The sequence below is a fragment of the Vanacampus margaritifer genome, chromosome 4, assembly GCF_051991255.1.
Source record: "Vanacampus margaritifer isolate UIUO_Vmar chromosome 4, RoL_Vmar_1.0, whole genome shotgun sequence".
NCBI lineage: Eukaryota > Metazoa > Chordata > Actinopteri > Syngnathiformes > Syngnathidae > Vanacampus > Vanacampus margaritifer.
The window spans coordinates 18,414,071-18,440,112 of record NC_135435.1 but is presented as its reverse complement, the minus strand read 5'-3'; the positions used below and the strand labels follow the sequence as shown (position 1 = coordinate 18,440,112).

Genomic DNA, 26,042 nt, shown 5'->3' with positions numbered 1-26,042 from the left:
CTTCCAACTTCGCTACTCTGGCGGTAAGAGATGGAAAAAAATGAGTTTTGACGGGTTTATGCTCTGATTTTAAACACTGACGCTCGATGAAACCAAACATGAGCAAGCGTGAAAACAATCCAGCAATCGGGAGCTGGCGTTCGCACATCTTAATTTGCATAATTTATGCAGGCAAGACACATGAATCGAACTCCTAACACGTCCGCAAAAGGAGTCCACCAGCCAACCAATCAGTAGCGCGCTTTGGCACAGCTAAATTTGCATATGGCACTGATGAAGGTCGCTTGCCTCGGCGGCTTGGCTGGCGGTAAAACGTTGCGAGTTGGGTTAATTCCGTGAACACTACAACGTGACGTTGTTTTGCGTGTACGACTACGTCACTCGACGTGTACTCTTTGCGCATGCGAGTCGCATCACGGGCGCGTTGCGTTCACATTAGATGTCGCAACAAAAAATCCAAATTGGCCCTGCAGTGTGAACGTAGCCTAAGACTATAAGAGTATAAGTCACTTTTTTTCATAGGTTGGCTGTTCCTGCGACTTACACAGTACATGAAAAAAAATATACCGGGGTATTATATAATTTCACAGACAGCCACAAGAGGGCACTCTAGACTTATACCAACCATAATATACTTCTTCTTTTCCTTCCGGCTTTTCCCTTCAGGAGTTGCCTCCATCTAACCCTGTCCTCTGCATCCTGTCCCTATTAATTTGACTTGATTTGAATACCCCAGTGCGACTTATGTCTTTTCCTACCTAATCATGCATTTTTTGACTTAGTGCGACTTATACTCTAGAGCGACTTATAGTCCAGAAAATAAGATAATCAACTTGAGTAGTCAACGATACATATACCAAGTACCAATACCATTAATACTTTTGATACATGAAATTTCACACGCACACAAAAAATGACAGACAATTTTAAAGAAATACATATACATCCCAATATAATATTTTCTTTAAAATTGCATGAAATTAATAGCAATTTTCTATCCTTCTGAGGTCAAACTTATAGTTCCTGATCCTAAAATGGCCACCACGAGTACCTGGTATCAGTACTCGCTCATCCCTAGAAAGTACAGTACATGTTGTAGTGTCTCTGTTTTGTCGCAGTAATAGTAATAGTAGTGTTTAAACAAGTAAAAAAGTGCATCTGTCACTGTGGCTCTCCTTTCCGTCAAATGAGGGTATTACAGTAAGTATTCGGTATAAACTAACCCATCCCAAAATATTAGTAATTTCATAATATTCATAAAATTGAGTTAAAATTAAAAAGATGTACTGTAAAAAAAAGAATGTGATATTGATTTGTGTTGTCATTTTTCTGCCACTAGATAGCATAATTGCATTTGTAAGACGTTGGTGAAAGCTCAGTGCATATTTCATTTCAATTTAATAGCTATCTAATCTTTAACATGAAGTAACTTGTGAAATTCTGCACATTTTTAAAATTGTAAAATACAACTTGACCCCAGACTCCACAAATATATGCGTTATTATTAAATTTATTATTGCTAAATTTGGAAATGGACATGTCTGCTGCGTTGTGACTGAATTTCCTCTAGTACAGGCTTTGCAAGTAAGGGTGGTCATTAATCGCGTGTTTAAAAAAATGAGTGGCATTAAAGGAACTTTAAATTAATTTCATTTCATTTTGACACCCCTAATAAGTATAATTTAAAAAAAAATGTAACACTTATTGGGATTATTGCTTACATTGGCAAAAAAAAATAAGCATCATTGGTCTGTTTACTAATACACTGAGGATTATTGCCGTTTTAGCAGCTGATACAAATGAATAAAAATCTGCCCTAAGTAGCTTTGCCACTGGCCTAAAAGGTTCGGCCTCTCGGAAAAGTTGTGTATGCCTATTCAAATAAGGGTCGTGTTTGCTCAGCAACTGTTTGATTTCGCCTGCGTTGAGTGTACTTAGGGTTCAGAGGTCATGCAGACTCTTTACTCAGAGTGTGCTGCTGAGCACACAAGGGCACACGAAGAGGCACACTCACTCACTGGGTAAATACAGCAATCTGGAGACAGAGGATGAGGAGGAGGCTTTATAGAGTCTCTCTTTATTTTGGCAAACACATCACCAGTGCAAATACATTAAATGTTGTGGATACACATTTGATCCGACTACTAAAGTGCACCACATAGGTTAAACATACTGTAAATATTAGCCATGATCCGCAGAAATAAATGTCTTCTCGTTATTACATTGAGATGTGGTTGTCTTTGGGGCATCTCTGTGGGTTTGATCATCAAGACATTTAAACAGCAGGAAACTACACCTGCACAGCACCATTGTGCCTGCAGCTCCGCCCCGTGACTGCTGCACATACATAGACACACGCACACACATGTGCCAGACGAACTCTAAGCAGGCTTCTCCCCCTTGCACGTGTCCACAGCCCCATGTCGCTACCCTAGCTGTTAAATTGCTCCGTTTCACTTGAAGGCATAATTGGCGCAAATTGCTCTCTAGGTGATACAGATCCTGTTGTTTAAGACTAAGCATCCCCCTCGTTCCCCCCCTCCGTTCCCCTCAAAGAAAGAGGAACATCGAGATAAAGAAGCTTCCCCGCGTATGATCCTAATTAGCCGACGCGCTAGCCCCTGTAGCTAAGCACCTAGACCTTATTGGTACCTGAATGAGGGGTGCTCAGTAGGGGCAGCTGACATACAAAGACGTCCTACACAATGGCTGCCAAGCAGAGACAACCTTTCACTCAAGTGCTTGTCAAGCCATCCCCCCCCGCCCCCCCAACCCCTTCTTCAGAGCAGGGGTATGGGCAGAGAGGCCTGTGAGGGTAGGTGTCCCTCTTTCACCAAAACCAGCTCTATCATTAGGCCCAGCGGGGTCAGGAGGCACCATTGTTGCACTGAATAAATGAAATGGAGTACATGGATATACTTGGCACAAGTGTAATCGGCACAAGTGTGTATTACTTTTCCTAATGCGGGGCTATTGATGTGTGACCGATATACGTGTATCAGCTCTTCGCAGCCTGTGGGTCAAATTGATAAGTGACACTGCAGCCCACTGTGACTCAGTGCAGACTGGTCATTAAAATGGCAGGGCGTTCTTAAGTGGAGAGCCTTGTGTAAAAAGATGGGGTTAACATTCCTATTGGCCGCCCAATAGGCACGAACAGTGGTGTGTGCGCTTTGTCAGCGGTGCAGATGTTACCCTTGATTAAACACCAAAATGCTGTCCAATCTTAGTATTAGATTTCAGCATAAGCACATCTCATACGTCCGTCTTGTCTGTGTGTCTAGGCACGATCAAAACCTCAGGGGAGCTGACAGAGAACCAGTCATGTTGTAATTTAATCAAGCAAATAAATTAATTGGATCTCTTGATAGTGGCTCCAGAAAAGCACAGTCAGGAGGAGCATGCTGCAATCATAGCGGATTAATCCACCACGCTGATAGGCTTGGCCCAGTTTTATCAAGATTGTGTCAATTAATAAGAGCTTACACGTTTTGTCTCGTCTCCACTTTTCTCGATAATATGTTCACTTTCTGCTTTTTATTTCCAGTCCCGTGCTTGAATCCTATGCTGCGTTGCTGAAATCAATTGAAGAGGTCATATGCAGAGAGGGCTTCAATGTGGCAGCAGCACCCATGGTAAGAGGCAGAATAGAAAGGCCACTTTCCGTAATGACACTAAATCATTTGTTTTTGTTGATTGGAAATTCACTTTGTGCAAACAGATTTTTTTGGGAATAACAGTTATTCTGGGTATTCCATTTAGATTTAAAACACGGGGGGGGGGGAGGAGACACCTTGCTTCTTTTTTTTTAATTATATGCTGATAATATATCACCCTTTTTCATAATTCAAACTAATTGATATGTTGAATAATTTATTTCACTCAAAGCCCCCCCCCCCTATTTTTTATTTTTTATACTTCCAACACAACCATGAAATTATCCTGATCCATTGACAAAAGATCTTTGATTAAAGGGGAAGTCAACCTTAAACATTTCTTGACAACAATATGTTATATGTTACGTTATATATGACCTCGCTAGTCTAAACATGACAGTCTGATTATTATTGCGTACATTTGTGGAATATTAGTTATGAACCAAATCCAGCCATTTTTAGCAATATGAGGGGGTGGCCATTTTGCCACTTGCTGTCGGATGAAGATGACAGTTGCTCAGGTCTCAGGTAACAACCAATCACAGCTCAGCTTCAGAACACTGGTGAGCTGTGATTGGCCGTTGCCTGAGCTCTGAGGAACTTCAATGTCATCTTCAGTTGACAGCAAGTGGCAAAATGGCCACCCCCAAAGGTGGATTAAAAAAAACGGCTGGATTTTACTTCATAACTCTAATTAATTAATTAATTAATCAGAATGTCATGTTTAGACTAGTGAGGTCGCATATACCATATTATGACTTCCCCTTTAACATTTGTGTCATTTTTTTCTTTTCTTCTTTCTTAATTTTTTTTTAACCATTTGGAATGTAACAATGCAGTAAACTGGGACATGGATTGCAAGTGTGCATTTTACCTGCATTCATTTTTGGTAAAGATCAAATCTTGCCACACCTGCTTGTAAAATGTGTTTGAATTGTAAATTCACATTAGTTTATGTATACTTCTCACCAACAGTAGCCATCTCCACCCAACTCAATGGCCAAAGTTTATACTAGTAAATTCTCTTCCAACATCATTTCAGGGGTCTTTTGTGAAAAGTGGAATGGGCGTAAGCAACAGGACTGTGAGCCTGGCTGGTATTATTTTAATGTCCTATATGGTCGGCAGCCTCTTGCCCTTGGCCGTACTTTACTGGAATAGTTCCTGCAATGTTTCTATAGGCTAAAGTATAGGAGTTAAGCTTGGGCTCTCTTTCTGATGTTGCCACAGCAACGTTCATGTTACCAAAGTCCCCCCCTGTTGTGCTCCACTCATCAAATTAGAGTCTCATTTGATGCTCTGAGTTTGCCTGGTAACAAAGAGAGGGTATATCTAATTATGACAAGTACCCACATACACATATAAAGCTTATGGTAAGACAGGAAGTATTTATTTGTTTTTGTGTAGTTTCCCAGTGTCCTTCCGCAGGGAAACTATGAGCCAACTGTGAAAAAAACTCAAACAATAAGGTTTATTTTTCTTAGATTCCTGTGATAGTTCTCCTAACGAATCTTAGGTCATACTGTAAGGAGAGGAAGTGATGGTGAGTGGGGTGGAGGCAATTTTGGGAGGGTCTACATAATAGGAGAGGAGGGCTGAAGCGGGCAAGGAGAAGCGTAAAAGAAAAAGCGAGCAGATTTAAGCCGAGCTTCGTAAATCACTCGTGGCTCTCACCTCAATAATCAAGAGACATCTCGTAGAAACCCCAAATAAAAGGCAATTGTACTAAAGGTTAAAACCCTCTCACAGTTTTGGACAAGCTTCTCCATTCTCTCACTTTCAGTGATATATTTCCCACTGCTATTTTTCTCCGTCTTCATAGGAGTGGGATACCGTTGATCCCTTGTTTTGGGGTGGGGTGTTTCAAGGGAAGTCATTCCAGCCTTACCAAGGCCCCCTTGGCTGTCGAGCCTGGCTTTGGTGCCAAGAATGTGCTGGGGTTTCTGGGTGGCGGCCATATTGGAAGCCTGTCTGACAGGTCCATTGTGCGTGTGTCAGATGGCCTCTGTGATTGGGCAGTTGTGTCCACTCACGTTTGGGCACTGTATTGCGATCGTCTGTACTGCTGAGCCGACTGTCCAGACTCATATGGAGTTTGGGAGTACAACCCAAAACACAGCACCTATAATTAAAAACGACAAGCTGTTACTCCTTTTATATACTGTGAACTTGCATTTGAATCAATATTGTTATTTTGTTAATCTACTGACTTGGTGATGTTTTAATCATCATTTATGAGTAGAATTAAACAAATATGACACATTTCTATTCAATTTTGTGGAAGAATGAAACATAGGCCAAAGAAGAATGTATTAGTTAAAATTGGCTTCACCTCGGAGTGTTGATTGCAATTCAAGCATATGTAATTGGTAAGCTTATACAAAGGTTTTGAATATTCAGCCTTGGCGGTACTCTGTGCCCCAAATGTGTTTTGATTTATTTGTAGCAAAGAATGTACACATGCTTACAGAAGTATTGAAACAGTCGATTCTCTCATTTTTGCTGTAGACTGACATCAATCAAAAGTTGGATATATAAGTCAAGATCTTTATTTCAGCTTTCATTTCCAGATATTTGCATCTGAATCTGACACACCGCTTTGAAGAAAGCCGTATTTGTAACAAAACATCTAATTTTCGAGATCAAAAATATTGGGATACTCAAACTACATTAAAGTGAATAGTTGTAATTTTCCATTAAAATTAGCTTCATTAAGCCTTATAGTCAGTCTCTAGACTTAAACCCTATGGAGCATGCATTTTGCCTGCTAAAGGGGAGGGGACAAAAAGGAATAACCCTGAAAACAAAAACACAAGCCTTATATGCCCAGTCTACAGCAAAAATAAAGGCACTGACTTCGGAGGTTTGTGTAGTATGTGTATGTGTTAATATTAATTAGTGCTTTTTCCTATATTTTTGCTTTGCCTATTTTAGACAAAGTCACGGAACATTCTGCGTATCGGGCTTCACTCCCTCGGTTCACCTCTGTGGGATGATGACCTGTGTTTCCAGGGCAACCCAAAACACAGCCACGCCCTCACTACCTTTCTCTATGGGCTGCGGGCTTTGTTGAGGTCATCACTCTCAGTTGCGGTAGTTACTGTGCCTTCACATCTCATTCAGGTAAGACATCAGATCAAGTATAAACTGATAATATCAGATGACATCTTATAGTTTGATTTAAAAAAAAAAAAGAATTCTGATTGATAAATTTCACCTGACGCATCCATTATGGACTGTTTGCTTGTGTGCGGATGGGTTACAATCAGTACACATAGTTTGAAATCATGTGTAAGGGGGTGTCCACTCGACTCAGTGGATCAGTGTTACTGCGGCTCAACTCAAGCCTGCAAAAGATCTCTTCCTCTCACATCATTCTTCAACAGGCTGTTTGCAGTGAGCACTCCATGCAGAGCCATCTAAATTCATGTTCGCTTGCTTGCTTTTAATTATATCAAGCTATTTCAAATTGAAAGCGTGTGCATGTGTTTTATTGTCTTATAAATATCCCTGCGGGTAGTTGTGTCTCGGGGTGTACATGTGTGTTTTAGAAGGGGGTTGTGGGAGTGTGCTAACATGAATCTGTGTCCAGTCTGGCCTCTCAGTGTGAAGGTGGAGTCATCTGCTGAGGCATATGGCAAAGCACAGACCTCCCCCGGACAGTTGACCAAAGAGGCACAGTCACCAGAGGAGCCAATTGAGACTTTCTGCCGTTAACTCCTTGTAACTTGTAGCCCATCCATAAACTCTTGCATCGTTCTTCTGTAGAGCAACATTAGTAATGTCCATATTCGTTATCAAACTTGCAGGACAAAAATGAGTGGAGAAGTTTAACTTTGAGAACAGCTGTGTTGTCACAACATGCTCTGGCTCCACGCCGATGTGCTCTACGGCCTTGGCTTCGTCAAAAAAAGGTATACTGGCTAACTAGCAGATGTCAGCTGTGGTGGGAGCGGTCCCCAAGTCCCCCATCCGGCCTGGCCTCCAAACCCCCTTAATCTATGTCCTCCTCCTCATCCACCCTGGAGATACAAGAGGAGGAGGGAAATTTAGGTTTGAATCAGGGGCGTAACTTTAGAATTTTATTGTAATCACCAGACTATAGTTCAGCTTGAGTGGATGTTCTATGTCAACTGAGTTTCTCATGTTTTCTAAATCAAATGGTCTTTGATTTTATAATTAGCTTAGTCAGCTAAGTCTGGACCTCAAAAGACCGTCTCGAGCGATAGCAGTGGTCTAACTGGCCAACACCGCTATGGTCCCACTATTCATTATTGAGCAGTTTGGAAAGCTGAGCCACTCACTGAAAGCCTTCTCCGAGCAGCCCGATGCCTCACTCCATCTGAAACATTAATTAGGCTTGTCCTGGTGGTACTTCATTCTACTATCGCTTGCTACCACACCCATCCTTACAAAAAACACACACACTTTTTCCCCTTAAAATTTGTCCACATACACATCACCTGCTTGTCAGACTAAGTGGTTTTCTGACCCATGCATAGACACTCACTTGCCAATTTATGAGCTACATCCAGATAAATTATACCAAAATGTAACTTGAGAGATGTGTTGAAATGATGTGTTGATCATCTCAAAGGCTTTAGCGGTGGGCTAATACTGCCAGCTAGTTGTTGTTTTAAAAAAAAATATCAATTAGTATGACATGACGTAAGGTTAAGAACGCAATATTAAGGAGCATATGATATTAATTTTACTTTAATATGCTTACCTGACCTACAGTCAGGATTGGACTGTTGAAGCCCAGCTTAGTATATATAGTACATATAAACATTATTAGTAGGACCTAATGAACTAATGATGCAATGTCTTACCATTACTATTACTGTATTCATCAAATACTATATTTTTTCAGTCTGTTTCCCCATTTAATATCACATTTTTGGAGAAGACAATTGCATATGCTTGTTTTAATTCCCCAGCCTTAGAACTGAGGCTTATTTATTTATTGTGCTGTATGCATAGTTATGTTTTTCCTAAGGCTGAAATAACCCATGGCAGAAATCCAAGGTGTAATGTATTATTACATTTGGGTTGCTTATGAGAGAAAAGGCATGTACAAAGACAACTTATTTCTCTGTTATGGGGACTTTTGAGTCACTCCTAAGGAGTCTCATCTGTCACCCTCAGTAAGAAGAGAAATAGCTGGGTGGGTTTACATTTAAATTTACTGTTACAATTCCTTAAGTAACTTTTGAGAAAAATGGCACTTGTCAGACAAGTTTTAATACTAATTTCGCTCACCTCTTGTGTTTTTTCTACAGGTCTTTATTATTGCTGATGTAATGTATCTTGATTTGTCAGAGAGACGCGTAGTGACGATTGTCTCCATTTCACCAGTCTTTGCCATTCAAACTGAGCCACAACCAGGAAGTCCCATGAGTACATACAATCTCCGTGTAACCCTGCACTCAAATGAGTCACTTTCCGATAACCTTAATTTGTTAATTTTGTTTAATGATTTGATTCAATAGTTGTATCTGAAGTCATATTATTGGGCAAGTTGCACATTTGTATTTTATATTTTTGTCTATTTGACGTTTATGATATCTATTAAAAAATAGTCATTTCGAAGAGAATTTACTCAGTACTTGAGTATTTTTGTTACTGAGCCAAGTAATTGTTTGGAAGACCACATTTTTCGGAAATAATCATATTATTCTAAAATAACAGTACTCTAACTTGAGTACAAATTTTGGACAAGCTACCCACCTCTGCCTCAGAGAAATTGCAGGTTCATTTAAGTCATGTTATATAGAAAGTAACTACTCTTACTTGAGTAAATTTTTTGGGCTACTCTAGCCACCGCTGGTTGTGCCCTTGCAAGGCCTAAATATACAAAGTTTTAGTCCATCATTATTGACCACAGTTAGTGTTGTAAATAATTTGTCGTAGCCAAACTTACACAGGCTTTTAATTGCATGCGTGCAAGTGACCTCAGATACCCCGTAAGTGCTAGCAGCCTTGGCTGGTGGGATGTGCATTCTTTAAAAGTAGGACAAAAATGAAAAGGCTGAAGAAAGAGTGGGGAAAAGACATGAAGGCATGAAAACTGCATTAGGCTGTGGCAGCCAACACACAGAGAAGGATTTGAATCATTCAGGAGGCAAAGGGATTAATAATGCAGCACTCCCTCTCTCCCACCATCCCAATGTCCCTCGCTCTCCCCTCCTCCACTCCTGTTATTCTCTGCCTCCACCCTTTTTGTGTAGTTCACGTTCATATTCCTTCCTACCTACTGTATTCACCCCCAGATTGTTTCTTTCGTTCTCTCTCACTCATTCTTTCACTCTCTCTGGCTCACCTCTCTCATGCTCTCCAAATCCCTGACCCAACCAGTAGGGGGAGCTCTCCTCATCAAGCTTTGAATGATTGCTTCCATTTCCCCTCTCTCCTCTCCTGCTGCAAGCAGGTTTGGGATTATATACTGAAGTGAAATCATTATGGAATTTTTCTTATTGATTTTTATATCACTACACGTGTCACTGTGTGTTGTCAGTGCACGTGCATTCGTCTGCTCTGGCCTCATCTGTTAAACCCTCCATCTCACATCACCCTCACCTGAGCCCAAGGCCTGGAGTGACCTGGCCACAGGAATGATGACCTAATTTAATTGTAACACTGGTGGCCCGTCAGGAGGCTGTTAATTACCTGCCCGTGTTCCTCTCCCCATCCTACAGAACACATCTCTAATGGGCAGCATAACCAGGCTATGTGACAATGCCATCGCCTTGGAATCATTCAAAGGCTCCGAGAGGGAGACCAGCCCACTCTACAAAGATTACCATGGTAAGAACACACACTCCCTCTTATCTCTCTGTCTCGGTTCCATCAAATACACACATGCACACAGGCAGTGCATTAAGGCTCTAGCCGGGCTGTGGATTGAGGCAGGGCAGCCCCCTTGCAGGCCAGCCTGTCAGTGCGCGTTAGTGTGCTGCTGCTCAATCAGACGTGCTCCTCAGTAGACAGGCCGGGGGGGATTCAGCTGCCACGCTGTACCCCCTCCTCCTCGCACCCTCACCCCCTCCGTCCACTGCCTCCCCTCCCTGCCTGCCTCCCTCCCTCCAGCAGAGCCTCTCTCTCTCCTCTCTCGCCCCCTCACCATCCCCAGTCCCATACCCCTGAGGCTCTGGAGCAGAGCTGGCCAACACTGGGGAATCGATATTCTCACCATCACTCTCTTTTCCTCTCTGCCTCTATCTCTCTATCCCTCACTCAATGTCTCCGTGGCCAGCATGCCCTGCTAATAAATGGGGGCAAGTCTTCCTCGCCTCCAGTCGGGGAGGAGACGTCGGTAATGGACGACTGAAGAAAAGGGGAGGGGGCCAGAGTTTGCAATCCCGGACCTCCCCATCACTTCGGCACTGAGGTTTCACCATCTCTTCTTTTTCCTTTCTGCATCTCCTCTTTTCTATCACTCTATCACACTCTCCACGCATAAAGGTCAGAATAAGCGGCTGGGGTATTTTTAGCCATGCCTTTCGAACTCTCCCGCTCACTCTTTGCGCTTTTCCTCTCTTTCCCCCCCTCTCTCCGCTTCCCTTGCCTGGAGTTAGACAGCCCCGATTGAGACAAGAAGTAAAAACATTCAGTAGCAGATTTTGGTTTCGTCTAACTACATGTTTTATTTAGGCAACACCTTTTCAAGTGATAACATCCCTTCACTTTGAAACGAAGATGTGAAATTAACAGAGATATATTGCACATCATTCCAGCACATATTTCTTTTGATCCTTTTTATTAGAATAAGCACATCTTATTGTTTCGAAAGAACACAATTTTGTCTGATTAATCAGCCCGAATAATTCTGGTTGTGTTAAGAATGTGTTACATCAACGTGTACAATTGTTTTGATGTGTGTTCATGGGTGCAGACTCATCTGGTATGAGTGCGAGATGACTGCGAGTGTGCGTGCGTGAGTGTGCGCGTGTTTGCGGCAGCAGTTCAGGGCTGCTCAAAGCATGCTGGGAAGCCTGTCACCGCAAATCAGGCAAGGGGAACTCACCCAAGTGCACAGAGGAGAGAGCTCACCATCCCCCACTTTCTCTGTTTGTGTTCCTTTCTCCATTACTCCCTTGATCCCTCTACTTTTCTCCCACGCTCATTTACACCAACCAACTTGTACAGTACTTTTGCAGTTATGTCCAAATTAACTTTGCCGTCAAGGAACGGAAGAATGACGAGCACTGCTTCCTCTGACTTAGACGTTATCTACGTTTTCTATCGCACACCTTGCTAGGTAGAATTTGCTTCATGGTGCACTTGTGCGCCACAAACTGAAAGAACGAGCTGGCAAGTGTCGGTGCACAGTTGGAAAAAGTTATTATTGTGAACTTGAAGCATAGATTCTTAATTGTCATCTGCTTTGGAGGCAACCTTACATACAGTAAAGTGATGATTGCAAGATCAACTGCTAACAAAAGACTGCGGAAATCACGGCTAATTTTCAGAATTTGTAATGAGGAGGAGGATTATTGAAGAAACTGATTAAAAACATGCTTCAAGTACTCATAAAAGTTTGGGGATACAGTGGAACTTGTAAGGTGGAGCACACTTTATTCTGGGATGTTAGTTGACCTTTTACCCAAAATCATCTTGATCTGCAATTACAATATTTCAAATGGTATGACCTCAGGGGCATTTGACTTTAGAGGTTCCAATTTGTTTGAAGTCTTTGCGCTTATAGATTCAATCTGTCCCAGGCCTGCTCCACGTACGCCAGGTGCCTTACCTCAACTGTCTTGCAAGTCAACTGCCTGACCACAAGGACTTGGCCTTTAAACTGAAGAGGAAACAGTTCAGCATTGAGGTATGTTGTCAAGGCCACTTGTGCTGCTCTATCCTACTGGCAACTCTTTTTGCATTTGCTCATTTACTTATTTATATCAATATATCAATATGAAGTAAACATTTTTAAAGAGCTTGTGCAGCCATACACACCAGTAGGTAGTCAGTCTGTTTGTTCAATTTGCTTTAGCTTTCAAACCATTATTTGTCACCCTTAATTTGCTAGTTTCTTTCTTTCTAATTTGCTCCTTTTTAGAAGACTAACAGATGCATAGTAATACAGCGTTCCCCATTATTTTGCAGTTCATAGTTTGCAGACCGCTATTTCGCAGATTTTTTGGGGCTATTGTTTTTACAGAGTTTTACTTACTGATTGTATTGCCCTCTCGTGGCTCTCATTGTTTAGTCATTTGTTGAATGCAATGACAACATCAAAACACATGATTGGAAGGCACACGCCGCTGCTGTTGGTCACAGGTAATGGCCAATCATTCACTTGCAGACTCACCGACGTCATATGCCAATTAACCAGGCCCCGCCTCTTAAGGACACACACACAAACACCATTACGTATTATTGCTTATATATTTTACTGTTACAGTTTTTGTGGGTTCGAATATGTTCAAAATGTGTCTTTTGCCAAGTTTAAGGGTATTGTAATTGGTTTAAATGGAAGGTTCATCATAGGTCAATTTTTTGCACTGCTTTATTAAATATTTGAATATATAGTAAATATGTACAAGTATAAGTACTGTACATCTTAAAAGTGACCATAGCATTCTATTCTTATTATGTTCTAATAATGTGACAAAAATATGACAGTGGATATTCAGACAGTTATCAGCAATGTGGTTTCCAGTAAATCAGCTTGCCGTCTTGCTCACACTTTGATTGAACTAATCCCAAATGTGTAACAGAAACAGAAGTGCGGTAGTTTCCTGTAAAACCATTCCACTTCAAAAAAATCCAGCCCCCTATTGATAGTGTTTTGAGATTTTTCCATTTTACTCTCTCTACTTTGTTTGGTATGTTTCAATAATGGTAACATGGAATTTTACTTTGTGACAATTATCTTGAAATTTGATTTCAATATATCCATATTCAGCTTGCACTAAACAAAACCTAAACATTTTAGTTTACGTTTTACGTTTCATAATGCTGGTATACCCTGCTGTATTATCAATATAATCGTGCACCCAACCCCGATGCATTTATTTTCATATGTGGCCACAGTTTCTCTTTGCATTTTCCATTTTTTTAATGTAAAATAGGTTTTATGTAATTACTTAACAGTATATCTTATTATTTAGCTACTAAGAATTCTATATTGATAAGTATTCTTCAGAAACTGAAATGAAATGCAGCTAATGAGGAGTCTCTCAAATTAGCCAAGCTCTGCTGACCAGTCTTTTGTCCGCTATTGGGTGACAAAATAAAGGTGAAGCTATTGATTGCACACTGCTGCAGCCATTCATAGTCAAAGCTGATTCCAAACGAGTGGTAAAGATTCCCATCTACTGTATATAGATTTAATTTTACACTGCACAATAACATCGGTGACAGTTTGAGGTAAAACAAAAAATGAATTGTTGAATATTTTAACAGAAGGTGTATGTGCCTCCTTACTGTTTTATTCAACTCGTCCTCAGCTGTGAGTTAACCCAAAAGCAAATATCAGACAGCAGGGTCTGTAAACAATAATGCCATAGTTGCATAAGCCTCATAAATAACATGACATCTTAAAAAAGTGACACGGTGTACCCTGTGGATTCCAAAAGAGGAAAGTCACATGCCACGTTAAACAAGGAACAAACACTTAGAATCTGCTTTAAATTGTGTACGGTCTTTAAGAAATAGCATATTTTTTGTTTGCCGTCTTCCAGCTAAAACATTGAAAATAGATACATGGATTTGCTTCTTTTGTACCATTTGAAACACTTCATGAAATGGAATAGAAATGAACCATTGGTGGTTCACATAGTTTACTTACATGCAGTCTTCACTATTGCCCAAAAACATTTTATATTTTAGATCAATATTTTGTATTAGCGTGGCCATACTAAGGCACTTAATTATAGTAGATAATATTTGATGTGCTTCTATCATTTTGATTTCTGGTTTCCTCATCCTCGTTGCATCTTTTTCTTCTTGTTAGGGAGTCATCAATTCTTCTACTGTCACATCACTCCACTGAGCATGATCTTTCACTGAACTACTTTGGAGGCAAATTAAGGAGCCCTGCTCTTAGCTCAGGCCGATGATTGGTCCTCATTACATTATCATTACCTTATCACACCCTCTGGTCCCCGGCACTTAGTGAGTCCTTTTGTTTTATGCAGGAGGTAAGATGGAGGAAAGGAATCCTCACCCCTCTAAACAGTCCCAATATCCTTACAGTAAAACCGTTCTCATTTTCTGCCAGCGTTTACTACGCATCCTTTCCTTTCTCCAATCTTTATTGATTCACCCCCTTTTCCGACCACATGAATTGTCCTCAATGGTCTTTCAATTAGGCCTCTGTAATAGCCAAGGGGGTAAGGCTGAGAGCAGGGTTGTGATATAAATTTTTCTAAATGGGCCACATGAGAAACAGGAACGGATGTCAAGGGCCATGCCAAAATGCTAACCGTGTTCTATATTAATTTAATTTATATAAAGCAAAAAAGTCCAACTGCTTTGAAACTGCTGGAAATAAGGTGAACTCTGCTTAAAAAAATGGCTGAAATGAAATTGTATGGATTTGACACAAATGTTAAATCCATGTTGGGTCTTTCTCTAGAGTCAGTCAGGTTTAAAACAATATGTTGTACCTCCAGTCAAGGCCATGTCCATATGAACACAGAATGCAATGTATAGTTCATTTTCTTCAGCCTACTCTTGCCTGCATTCAAGTGGTTTAAACATTGATTAGGTGTACTGTGGATGTAGACAGAGATTGTCAAATGACCGCAGTGCGGGCATATATTTGTGTGATTGTTCACTCTGGCTATGCGGTAGCTTTTATAATATGTTTGACCTGTTGGTCTTCTGCCTCGGTGGGCTGCTGATTGACGCATGTATTGGATTCTAAGCCCAGTGTCTGACGTGTGACAGCCCACACCATCCCTGCTAATCACCTCATTTACTCAAGCTACAAGACTTCTCTGCCCTGGGCCATATAATGCACCATTGCGGCAACATCTCGTCTATAAAATTGGTGATAGTTCACAAAAACGTCTGCTGCTCAAGTTTTTGTGATGTTTAAATCGCTCCCTATGTGGAATCGTATTATAGACATATTTTTGAAAATGACTGACAATAATTGACACTGTTAGCTCCTCACCAGTTTGGTCAGGCAGACACCCGTCACCCCAGCTGCTCATAGAGTCACGCTAATTTCCTAAATGCTTTTTGACTCACACGTCCATCACATAGCACCTTAAGAACGCGGAAAAGAATCGCATTTGACGGCATGACGCACGCTGTTACTAAATGAGTAGAATTAATTGACTATTTGTCAATTGAACACGTTTTAGTGCTTCCTCTGACAAACGCAAGCTGCACAAGGTTCTGTTGGTTGTGTGATAAGGTTACCATGGTAGCTGCTGATGTGTCAGAGAGTTCAAACTCCGGTTGATGTGCAATTATTAGCCATGATGCCTGAAGACAGAATTAACCCATGGCCCTGTCTGAGCAGGTAGAGGAGTGCTAGGTGTTTAAACAAGATTATCGCATTCTCATACACGCATATGCAGACAGTTCTTCACCCCCTGCCCTCATAGATATTGAGCATTCATAGGGTGGTCTCAGTCACACGCCGATTGAGAAACCAGCGAGGAAAATGAACGTGACTGACACTTTCTTGAACGCGCATACTGTCTGCGTGAGAACTTTCTGTCTTTTCCGTCACTTGTTTCACAACACAAGATGCTTTAAGGATGAAGCTCTGCTGTGGTATGCAGCTACATTTGCTCTTACCTTTGTTTGACCCTTTAAACTGACAAGCAACTTGCCTGTTGGGTACTGGGGTGCCAGAGGCAGGTCGCGGGGTCAAATACAGTGTAAGATGGGGATTTGTGTCAAATTAGTCTTCTGTTTGAGGCTATGTTTGAGGTGTCTGTTTCACTGACAAGCTTCATCTCTTGTAGTGTGAACACTTGCTTTGAGGTTTTCATTGATGGGATTTTGCTTGTATTTTCTTAAGTGATGGATTTATTTCTTGTGTATTACCCTGGCCTAATTGCATTGTTTTGACATGTAAATAATGTCAACTTGCATGACAGAGTTGAACTTGAGAAATTTAAGTTCTCACATGACTTACATTGCTGTACGAACAAGTTATGTTTTACAGTCGTATAGCCATAAACAATTAACCGTAAAACCATAAGTTAATTGGTCACTAGTTTTTATCGCTCAATTCCTTAGACCCCAATATTAGATTTGGCAGAGGCAGCTTTTGTTGAACTACAGGTAAACATCATTAAGCATTTGATTTATACATGTAATTAAGACAAGTTGTAAAATGTCGGAAATCCTCTGTTTTGTTTGTTTCTGTTTAACAAATTTAAAACATCATAAATCATGCTGTTTCTACTAAGTACTGTCTCAAATGTTCTCCAATTTTTATAGTGTAAATGTATAGGATCGTATGCCTATACATGGTAATAAGGCGGCCTCGTGGCTTCAAAAGTCTTGGCCTATCAACTATCCAGTAATAGATCAGTGGACGAGACCAAAGACTGCATGTTCATCCGTTGCCGTGATTGGTCAAAACAAATGTGCACAAGATGCCGCATCGTCCAATCAGCTCGAAGTATTGTCCAGCATGTGCCGCCTCTCCCAAGCAAATCACCGTGGAGCAGTCCCAGACTGATAATGTGAAGAATTCCCTTGAGTGAATCACAATTATCAATCTGGCTATTGCCAGGTTAAACGGTAGCCTTGTTATGGGTGGAGCCAGAAATGATGATAATGTTCAGGAGAAATACAAAACAGGTTCTAGAATTTATAGAGTAGGTTAATGTTTCTTGGCATGTCCTCAAAACGTCTTTAAGACGGTGGCTGTGCGTGCCCCCGCCCCATCGCAGCCTGTGGGTGCCGAGGCAAGGGTGTTAATGGACCTATGTGAGAGCGAACAGAGTGAAGGCTTGAAGCAGAGGGGAAGGAGGGTGGAGGCATAAGCATTGAGGAGCAGTTAAGTGATTCTCAGGTCAGGTCTAATTAACATGAGGGTTTTTCCTTAGAGGCACCAAGACACATTATTGAGAGGAAAAGAAAAGGCAATGGAAAGAAGAAATTATGGAATATACAGAACAAGTTAGACAGAGACTCGGTCCTCCAGGCTTGTTTTTGTATTTTTGTATGTTTGTATTCCATGCATGCTCACACATGCATGCCACAGATTACTAAAAGGTCAAAAGGCCTCGATGAAAATCAACTTCAATTAATTGTTTTATATGAATAATTTTATGTTGTATTGTTTGAGGGAAGGTCACTAAGTTAAAGTTTACTAGACATCATTAAACTACTTGTAGAGAACAAAATTGGTTCTGCGGAAATCTACCAGTGTTCCGCCTACCTCTTTCACAATCAGATGGGAATGGACCTTTAAAATAATATTCTCTGTGAATAATTTATACCTCCTGTCTTGGTTGCGCACCGGCTTCTGCCGCATTTTGGAATGAGGTGCGCTTATGGTTTGTGCATGTATGAGGAGAGAGAGCGCTGCGCAGGCCAGCCAGTGGCACGCGATCGGACGCCTCGGCCGAAAAAATATTCACAACATACATCCGATGTGCATCTATTATTTAAGAGGAATTTTTTATCTATTCTGCAAATGTGCATGCGTGTTTGAAAGCGCCCATCTTGGTAGGACTCTGCTAAGTTGGGTGTATCATGGGTACAAAGACAACATTATGTAGCCTCCAATTGACTTGCCTTTTATCTGAATTCTATATATACCCCAACTTCATGGCTGCAGTTTTGTAGAACAGAAGTTAGAAATCTGAATACTGTAGTAAAATCCATTTAACACAAGCGTGTTAATTTTAGCGATTAACAAAAAATCGAAAATGAATTATTTTCCTTTCAAACTATCCAGAGAGGCTTGGTTGATATTTTGCTTGTAGCAGTTGCTAGTAGCTAAGTCAACACTAAGAACATATCTGGTTCTTTGCCAAATCTGCTGCCTTCTGTAATAAATCAACACAAAGCCAAAACATTGTGTCTCACAAAGGGACAGCGTTAAAGCAAAACAAAAGTGGGCATATTTGCGCCTCCTGCCAGACTGTGTAAGAGTGTGGTCTGCCTCAACTCGCCCTGGAAGTGAAGCTGTTTCATCGGTGAGCAGTGAACCCTTAACATGGTCCATGCACCACTCAGCCCCCATCAGACCAGACTGGCCACACTGGGCTCAGTCCTGATTAAAGTAGCCCTACTTGTCTTCAGCTTCCATTAAGGCGAGTTCGAGGCGAGGCAAGACTGTAACTTGCACGCCACCCTGCATCCGTGGGGTCTCGCACTACTATAGGCTATGTTTAAGAGTGTGCAGCGGGGGCTTGCCATTAGCATAATGGTAGTGACTGGGGAATCATATCCCCTAGTGGTAAACTAGGTCTTCGTCAGATTTTAGGCTTCTGAATATTGTTTTCGGCGTTACAAAATAACAATGTTGCCTTAGGTCTTTGCTCTTTTTGTTTGAGTCTTGAAATGTGTTCTCGCTGAATAAGCCTACTACTAGACATGCACAAATTAATCCTTGTAGGTTTGTATTTAAGAACGAGAACATGCTCTGGTTTACGTACTCACACGTATATCGTATCATAAAGAACACACCATGCCTGTCCAGTTGTGAAATTGTCCAAATAAATAATAGCCTGAATTGTAAAGTGCATGATACCCTCAACTGTGCTGAAACTAAGGCTGGGTATTGCCAGCAGCCTTACGATACGATGCCTGGTTGAGCGTTCAGAGACACGCCGGGATACTTTAGAAATGAATGTGCAATATCGAGGCTGACCGCTCCGTATCAATACGTCTATTGTGCAGAGGCCCGCACTGATATATTCACCTATAAAAAAATAAAAAATAGCACACCCCTAGCTAAAACCCTAGAACATGTTGTCGTTTACATATACACACTATACTATATACAGTGTAAAGGCCACGATGCCTGCTTATAGCAGTAAAATTACCAGTGGAAAAGCTAATTCATTAATTTCGCAACACAAAAGTTGCCCTATTGTGAATTAAACAGGATACCCCCATCCGTGCAGAGAAAATGAAAGTTGCCATCATGGGCACAAAGTTTTGTGCTCAGAGTGGTTCAAAGGTGGAATGTTGATCCAGAGCAGGAGCATCAAACTCAGGAAAGCTCTCTGCTTGGCTCCTAAAAATAACTTTCCCACACTCTCTCACTCGGTGTCCTAGAAGGGGAGGGGGGTCAAGAGGCGGAGTCATTATTTGCCGTGTTTCTTTTGAATTTGATTACTCTTAATGGTCTGCTGGGGGTTTAGCAATATTTTGCTATATCTAACACAAAAGTGCAATTGACATCACTGAAAAGAAACAAACAGACGCGTTACGTTTCATATGTACAGTATATGTGTGCATGCTTTTCCGCTTTTCCCCAAAATACCAACCTATACCACCCTGCTTTCTTTGGGGTTCTGTTTCAATATTATGCCGTTTCCCTTGGTTAGGGTAGGGTAGAATTTAACACGTACATTAGATAATAGGGGATTGTGACTTCAGTGTTTATGGTGAAATGGAATTGCTTGGAATGGGAAGAAAACCAAGATGGCGTTTGAGAAATATACTTTACAAGCTCACAAAGGGAATGTGGAAACAGGTTGAATCATTTGGTGCAAAATGGGTTTAAAAAGTTCCCCCAGACTTCTAAAACTTAAGTATGCTTGACGAAGTTTGTAGAACTGCCTGATGATGTCATCAAAGTAAATGTTCTCACTGAGACTGCAGGGATTAGCTTTCTTTCTTTAAATATTTGTTAACATGCCAAATGCCAGATTTTATAAAGAAAGAAACTGACTTTCTCATGTGCTACGAAGCCTGACGATTATCATGATGAGTCTCGATGTGAAGCTTCGGTTAAATTGAGACGCAAATAGAATTTACTGTGTGTTGACTTAATCCGACAGTTGTTCCACAGAAACTGCTTTGTGATGCTTGTTCAGTGTTCACTTAGCTTTTTTCTACCTTCTCTGTCAGCAATCTCTGAATGAGGCCTCGCTTAATGAAAACAAATTGGGTCCCTTGATTCTCTCTTTATCTCCAAGCACACCATAAAGGCATTTGTTTCAGCTAATCACGGGACCTACTTAACCCCTGCTGCTGTGAATATGTTTCTATTTAAAAAGGATTCACACAACAGTCAACACTGAGTTGTTTAAAGCGGTTTCAGCCACTGAGCGATGTCGATGTGGCAGCTGAATGTAGCGGTCGGTGCTCATGAATTTTATGAGGGCAAGTGTCCCTGTCCTTCAGAGTTCACAGGTGGCTATTGAAAGGCCAGGCCAGAGGATGGAGGATAGTTAGGGCATGCATAGAAGCCTGAATAGACTTTAATTACACTCCATCGAGAAGTCAATGGGCCACTCAAAAGACAAGTCTGCACTTCAAAGGGCAAGTTAGAGGGCAAGATGATGAAAACTGTGACCCATTCCACAAGTGTGTGACATCGGAGGGTTGTCTTTCGCCAGCAAAAAAATAGGAACATGATTCTTCTTTTTATACGCTATCTGACGAACCCTTGCCTCCTATGTGTGAAGGTGGGGGAGTCTCCGTGTGGGAGAATACTGCAGTGTGTGGCTTAACCAAACTCCTCTTTTGTCTCTAACAATGATGAGTGATGATGAGTGACAGGGGTGTTAGGAGTGGGATCTGGGAGTAGAATGCGCCTAAGCAGCGCTCACCAAAACTCACACTAAAGGTCAAATCAGAGGCAAGCTTCGTCTACACTGTATGGACGATCGTTAGCCTCTTTTCCTTTGTGCCAGTTATATCCCAAAATAACCTGGTTCCGCCCTGTGTGGTTTCCCTTACACATATTTGAGGCTGTGTGGTTCCATTGGAACCATTCCTCAGAATCTCTTCCAACCCGGTTCTAGACCTGGCTGAGGAGGGCCGTGACGTCACTGTCGTCTGATTGGCCGAAAGATTTAGGCGTTTCTTTAAGCGAGACTTTGAGCCAGACAAAGCCAGCCGCCGCCAACAAAGTATATACACATACAATAGGGGTGGGAATCTGACTTTTTCATCATTCGATTAAATTCTGATTCAGAATAGATTTTTGATTCAAAATGATTGGATTGACAATGTCATCTTTTTTTTTTTTTTTTTTTACATTTACAGGGAGTCCTCAAGTTTCGGCGGAGTTCCGTTCCTACACTCTAAAAACAGTTGGGTCAAAAGTAACCCAATCATGGCTCAAAAATGGACCGATCCACTTTATGGGTCAATTTGACCCAACTTTCTGGGTTGTTTTATACAAAATGACCCAATTTTTTGACCAAGTAAAGGATCTGACCAATATTTATGAGTTGTTTTACGCTAAAAGACCAATTTCTTGACTCAAAGTTGGGTCAAATTGACCCAAGTAGAGGATCGGTCCATTTTTGACCCATAGTTGGGTTATTTTTTACCCAACTGTTTTAAGAGTGTACGCTGGCAACCCGAATTTCAACTTATTCAACTTAAGTAGGATTTCACCGTTAAAGTCCATATTTACATAAAAATTATTTGTACAGTAATAAAAAAAAAAAAACATATTTGCGCGACCTGGAAGAGCCAGAACCAATATTTTGTATTTCCGCACGGACATTCATTGCTGACGGACGGCAGAGCGGAGCTAATTCAAACGAGCCGACCTGCTCGATGGACATCCGTTCCTAAAAGTAACAACAACACAACTTTAAATAACTTTAAAATGGTGTAATTACTGTGGGAAATTAACGAAAAAGAAGATGCTGCGCACGAGGCACGGGCGCCGTAAAGTCGAAACAACGTAGGTCGCGTACGACGTAACTCGAGGACTCTCTGTATTTAGTTTTGAATTTTAAGGAAAGTGCCTTTTTCCACAAACGACGGCGTCATTCAATCATTCATTCATTTAATGTCCTTAAGATACTAATTATTGGTGCGATCATTATATGTATTTTCAGAGGTTGACGTAGGCAATACAGTATGCATTTGTCACGTGAAAATAATTGCAACCCCCCACCACCACCACCACGGTTGCCAATCAGCCCAGGTTATGTCTTTGTGGCACCTCAAAACCTCGTTTCTCGTTAAAAACACAAGGAGTTGCACTTTTTCTCATTAGTATGTGTGCGAGTGTCAGTCACCAGGTATACAGGTATGAGTCACTGACAAAATTTGGGGGGATTGTCCAGTTCAGCCGCGATGGCGTGTGCAGCGGGCCTAAAAAAAAAAGTACAGTTTCACTTGCGTTACTCAATGTCGATACGTTTTGCTAATGCAGCTCAACTACACACACAGCCTGCCTCTTAGATGCTGGCTCCCCAATATAGACACACACACACACACACACACACACTCTAGTCCGGCTGCTAGCCCAGGATGACGAAGACTTGCGTGCAAGTGTTTCCCAGGAGGCAACTGTAGACCGAGGCTTCTGAAGGCCCGAGGATGGCTCTCGATGGCGGTTAGCAAGGAACCCGTTTTTTTTTTTTGTCTGCTCTCCTCCTTCCCCTCCCCCTTTCATAGCTCAGGCAGTGATCGTAATGGGGGGTGACAGCTCACCTCTCCCTAGCGTGCCTACGGTCCTCCGAGCGTTAGACCCCCCCAATGTATCCCCGCCACCACGCCCCCAAGTCCCGGAAGGCCACAAAGGTTACTCCATATGTTAGTCTGCGAATTCTTATGAATCCCCCCCCACACACACACACACACACACACACTTTTTCCTTCTTATATGTACATTATTCTGTCAAGTCTAGAACATTTTGTATGTATCAAGTCTTACTTATTTTTATTTTTATTATTTCTTTTTTTCATCTATGTGATTGGCCATATTGGACTGTTGCAGTTATTTTTGCTTTGTCGTCGCCATTGTTATCCCCCTCACCCTCCCAAACCCCACCACCCCCACTCTTCTATGCTTATTTTTTTACAAGCAATATTTGGCCTATAATATGATAACACTGAATGCACAAATGTGCTTATGTGAAATTATTCTTCCAAAACCACTTTAAGGTTAATGGTGTCCACAATTGATTTTTATGGAAAAGATCCAACCAAAGCTCAAATAAATCAGAATGTCTGAAGAAATGTATATATAACCATACGTCACATTCAGATTTCAACATTTTGGCTTGCTAAGTGACTTCATTTATATCAGATGTCATCTGCTTACTATCAAAAAGAGGAATGATCTCATTTGGCCTACCTCATTAGACAGATCTCATAGCACTCGGCAGAAAGAGCTTCTGATGTTCATCTTTTGAACACTTTCAAGTCTTGCAGGAATAATGAAGACGTAATGCACAAAATTAAAATTCAATCATTACACTGCGTTGTGGAACTTTGAGTGTTGATTCCTGTGCAAGTCTAAGCTAGCTGGCGAAGTCAAATTGTAGAATGAGAAGTGTGCGTATTGAGGGGAAGGTTTGCGTGTGGAGATGGCCGACGGCTGGAGCACAAAAGCATGTGTCATGGTGAATATTGGAGTAGGCAGAGTGTTAGCAAGGTCAATGTGTACACACAAAAGTGCTTTACTATTTCAAACTCATCTTGCTCATTCTCATTCCATTTTTTTTTCAGACAGCGTGTTCCTCCTACTTTCATTTAATTAATCATCAGAAGTCCTTATACAGGGCCTAGATTCCAAACAAACACTCCAAACTCAGCCTCACAGTCCAAAACAATTGAAAATCAGTGTCTTTATAAAATGGCATTGTCAACTATTGGCCTGGCATCGACAAAGTATTAGAGCAGTTTGAATGTCTATGTGAATGGGGATTGAAAGTTTCTGTACAGTGAAAATAAATAAATCTTTAAATTTGATACTCCACAGAGACTTCTAACAACCCTGCCAAATTTGAATGGTTAGAAAATTTGCCAAACATATAAAATGAAACTTCAAAATCGTAAAAAAAAAAAAAAAGTCCTTCTTTCCATTCTTAAATGCTCGTGTCCGCTGAACATGTTAAACCACACCACGCTGTAAAAAAAAAAAAAAAAAAAAGGAAGCAGCGTTTGACATTTGAGCCACAAAAATATATCCGCGTAAAGCCTCCAGTATGTTCCACCTTGTCGTCATTTGGCTTTTCACACCATGACAACAGGCGCTAGCCACCAGCTAGCTTGTGAGCTAACAGACTTCCTGAGCTCCTGTTTTGGCTCGTCCGCGGCAGGGCCTCATCGCTTGGGAATTTAAATAGCAGCACCGAGCCATTGCGTAAATTGTGGCTTCTAGGGAAGAGGCATTTTCGGCTTGTAGACATCTAGCTAATAGCAGCAATTATCTTGCGAATTCACTTTACAGGATCTAAAAAAGTCTAGATTTTTTTTTAAGGTTATATAAAGGTTATACACCCACTATCATTCATTTTGTTAACATAAATATCTTTAACCATAAAAAAAAAGTGCATTTTCTGTATTTCAACCTTCGTGGAATAACTTTCTACATCTCATTTGTCTGTAACATACACACAAAAAGTGTGGACGAGGTTTGGTTTGCCAGGCACACAGTTGTACACAGACATAGCAGTGGTGCTCTGGGAATCAATTTGCAAGGTTAGAATATGCACGGTAAGTGCCAGAGGGGGTATGTGCAGCATCGTAGCATCCTCTCCAAACAGCCTGCAGGCTAAAGTAGAGTCTCAGCCACACCCCACATATCACCACATTGTTGTGTTGTTTGGGGACGCATGCTACGCCTACTCTGGGCACGCAATGTTTTACCCATTTTTACCACATTTGTCCTCTTGCTGCTTCTCTGCTCTGTGTAAATATGCATTTGAGTTTTTGCCTTCCTGGCAGTCATCACATCAGAAAGTTGTGGCCTGGTGTAATCTGACATTATAATCTGTGCCCATTCATGGGCTGTTTACAGATGTCTATGCTCACACCAGTAGGTGCCTGCTCGGATAGAAGGTTGGTGATGAAGAAAATATGCGTATTTTAATGCTGTCTATTTTGTTAGATAATCTTCTTAAACTTAGCACGTTGTCTGATCCAAAAGTAACTACAGTGGTGTCTCGAGATACCAGTGACCCGATTTACGGTCACTCCAAGTTGAAGTTTCCTCATAAACGAAGCATTAAAGAAAATTACACAATGTGTTTTTCAAATGAGAAAACTTTGCATTATATAAGTCCGTTAAGCTTCACGCTAACAAACAATGCAAAATGCCATATACAGGCTAACGGATAGCATCGGTGTTGTGGTGTGTTATAACCGTTTTAAGCAAAGGGGATGTGAACACAAACAGTGGAGCAACACAGATAATAGAACAATACTCAGGCTTATGTCTCTATTAAACTGCCTCCAGCTGGCCAAGATTCGTACACCAGAAGGAGCAGCGCAATGTCCATCATCATTTCAAGTTATATATAATAT

General features: G+C 41.2%; 1 protein-coding gene across 1 annotated transcript in view; it reads left to right on the top strand.

Annotated features, from left to right (window-relative positions):
- Positions 1–26,042, top strand: part of elp4 (elongator acetyltransferase complex subunit 4) — a 62,751-nt gene that overhangs the window by 15,071 nt on the left and 21,638 nt on the right. Inside the window, exons 6-9 of the mRNA XM_077564899.1 lie at positions 3,548–3,635; positions 6,591–6,779; positions 10,355–10,463; positions 12,380–12,486. Coding sequence (XP_077421025.1) covers positions 3,548–3,635; positions 6,591–6,779; positions 10,355–10,463; positions 12,380–12,486 — 493 coding nt within the window. The remainder of the gene's footprint in view (positions 1–3,547; positions 3,636–6,590; positions 6,780–10,354; positions 10,464–12,379; positions 12,487–26,042) is intronic.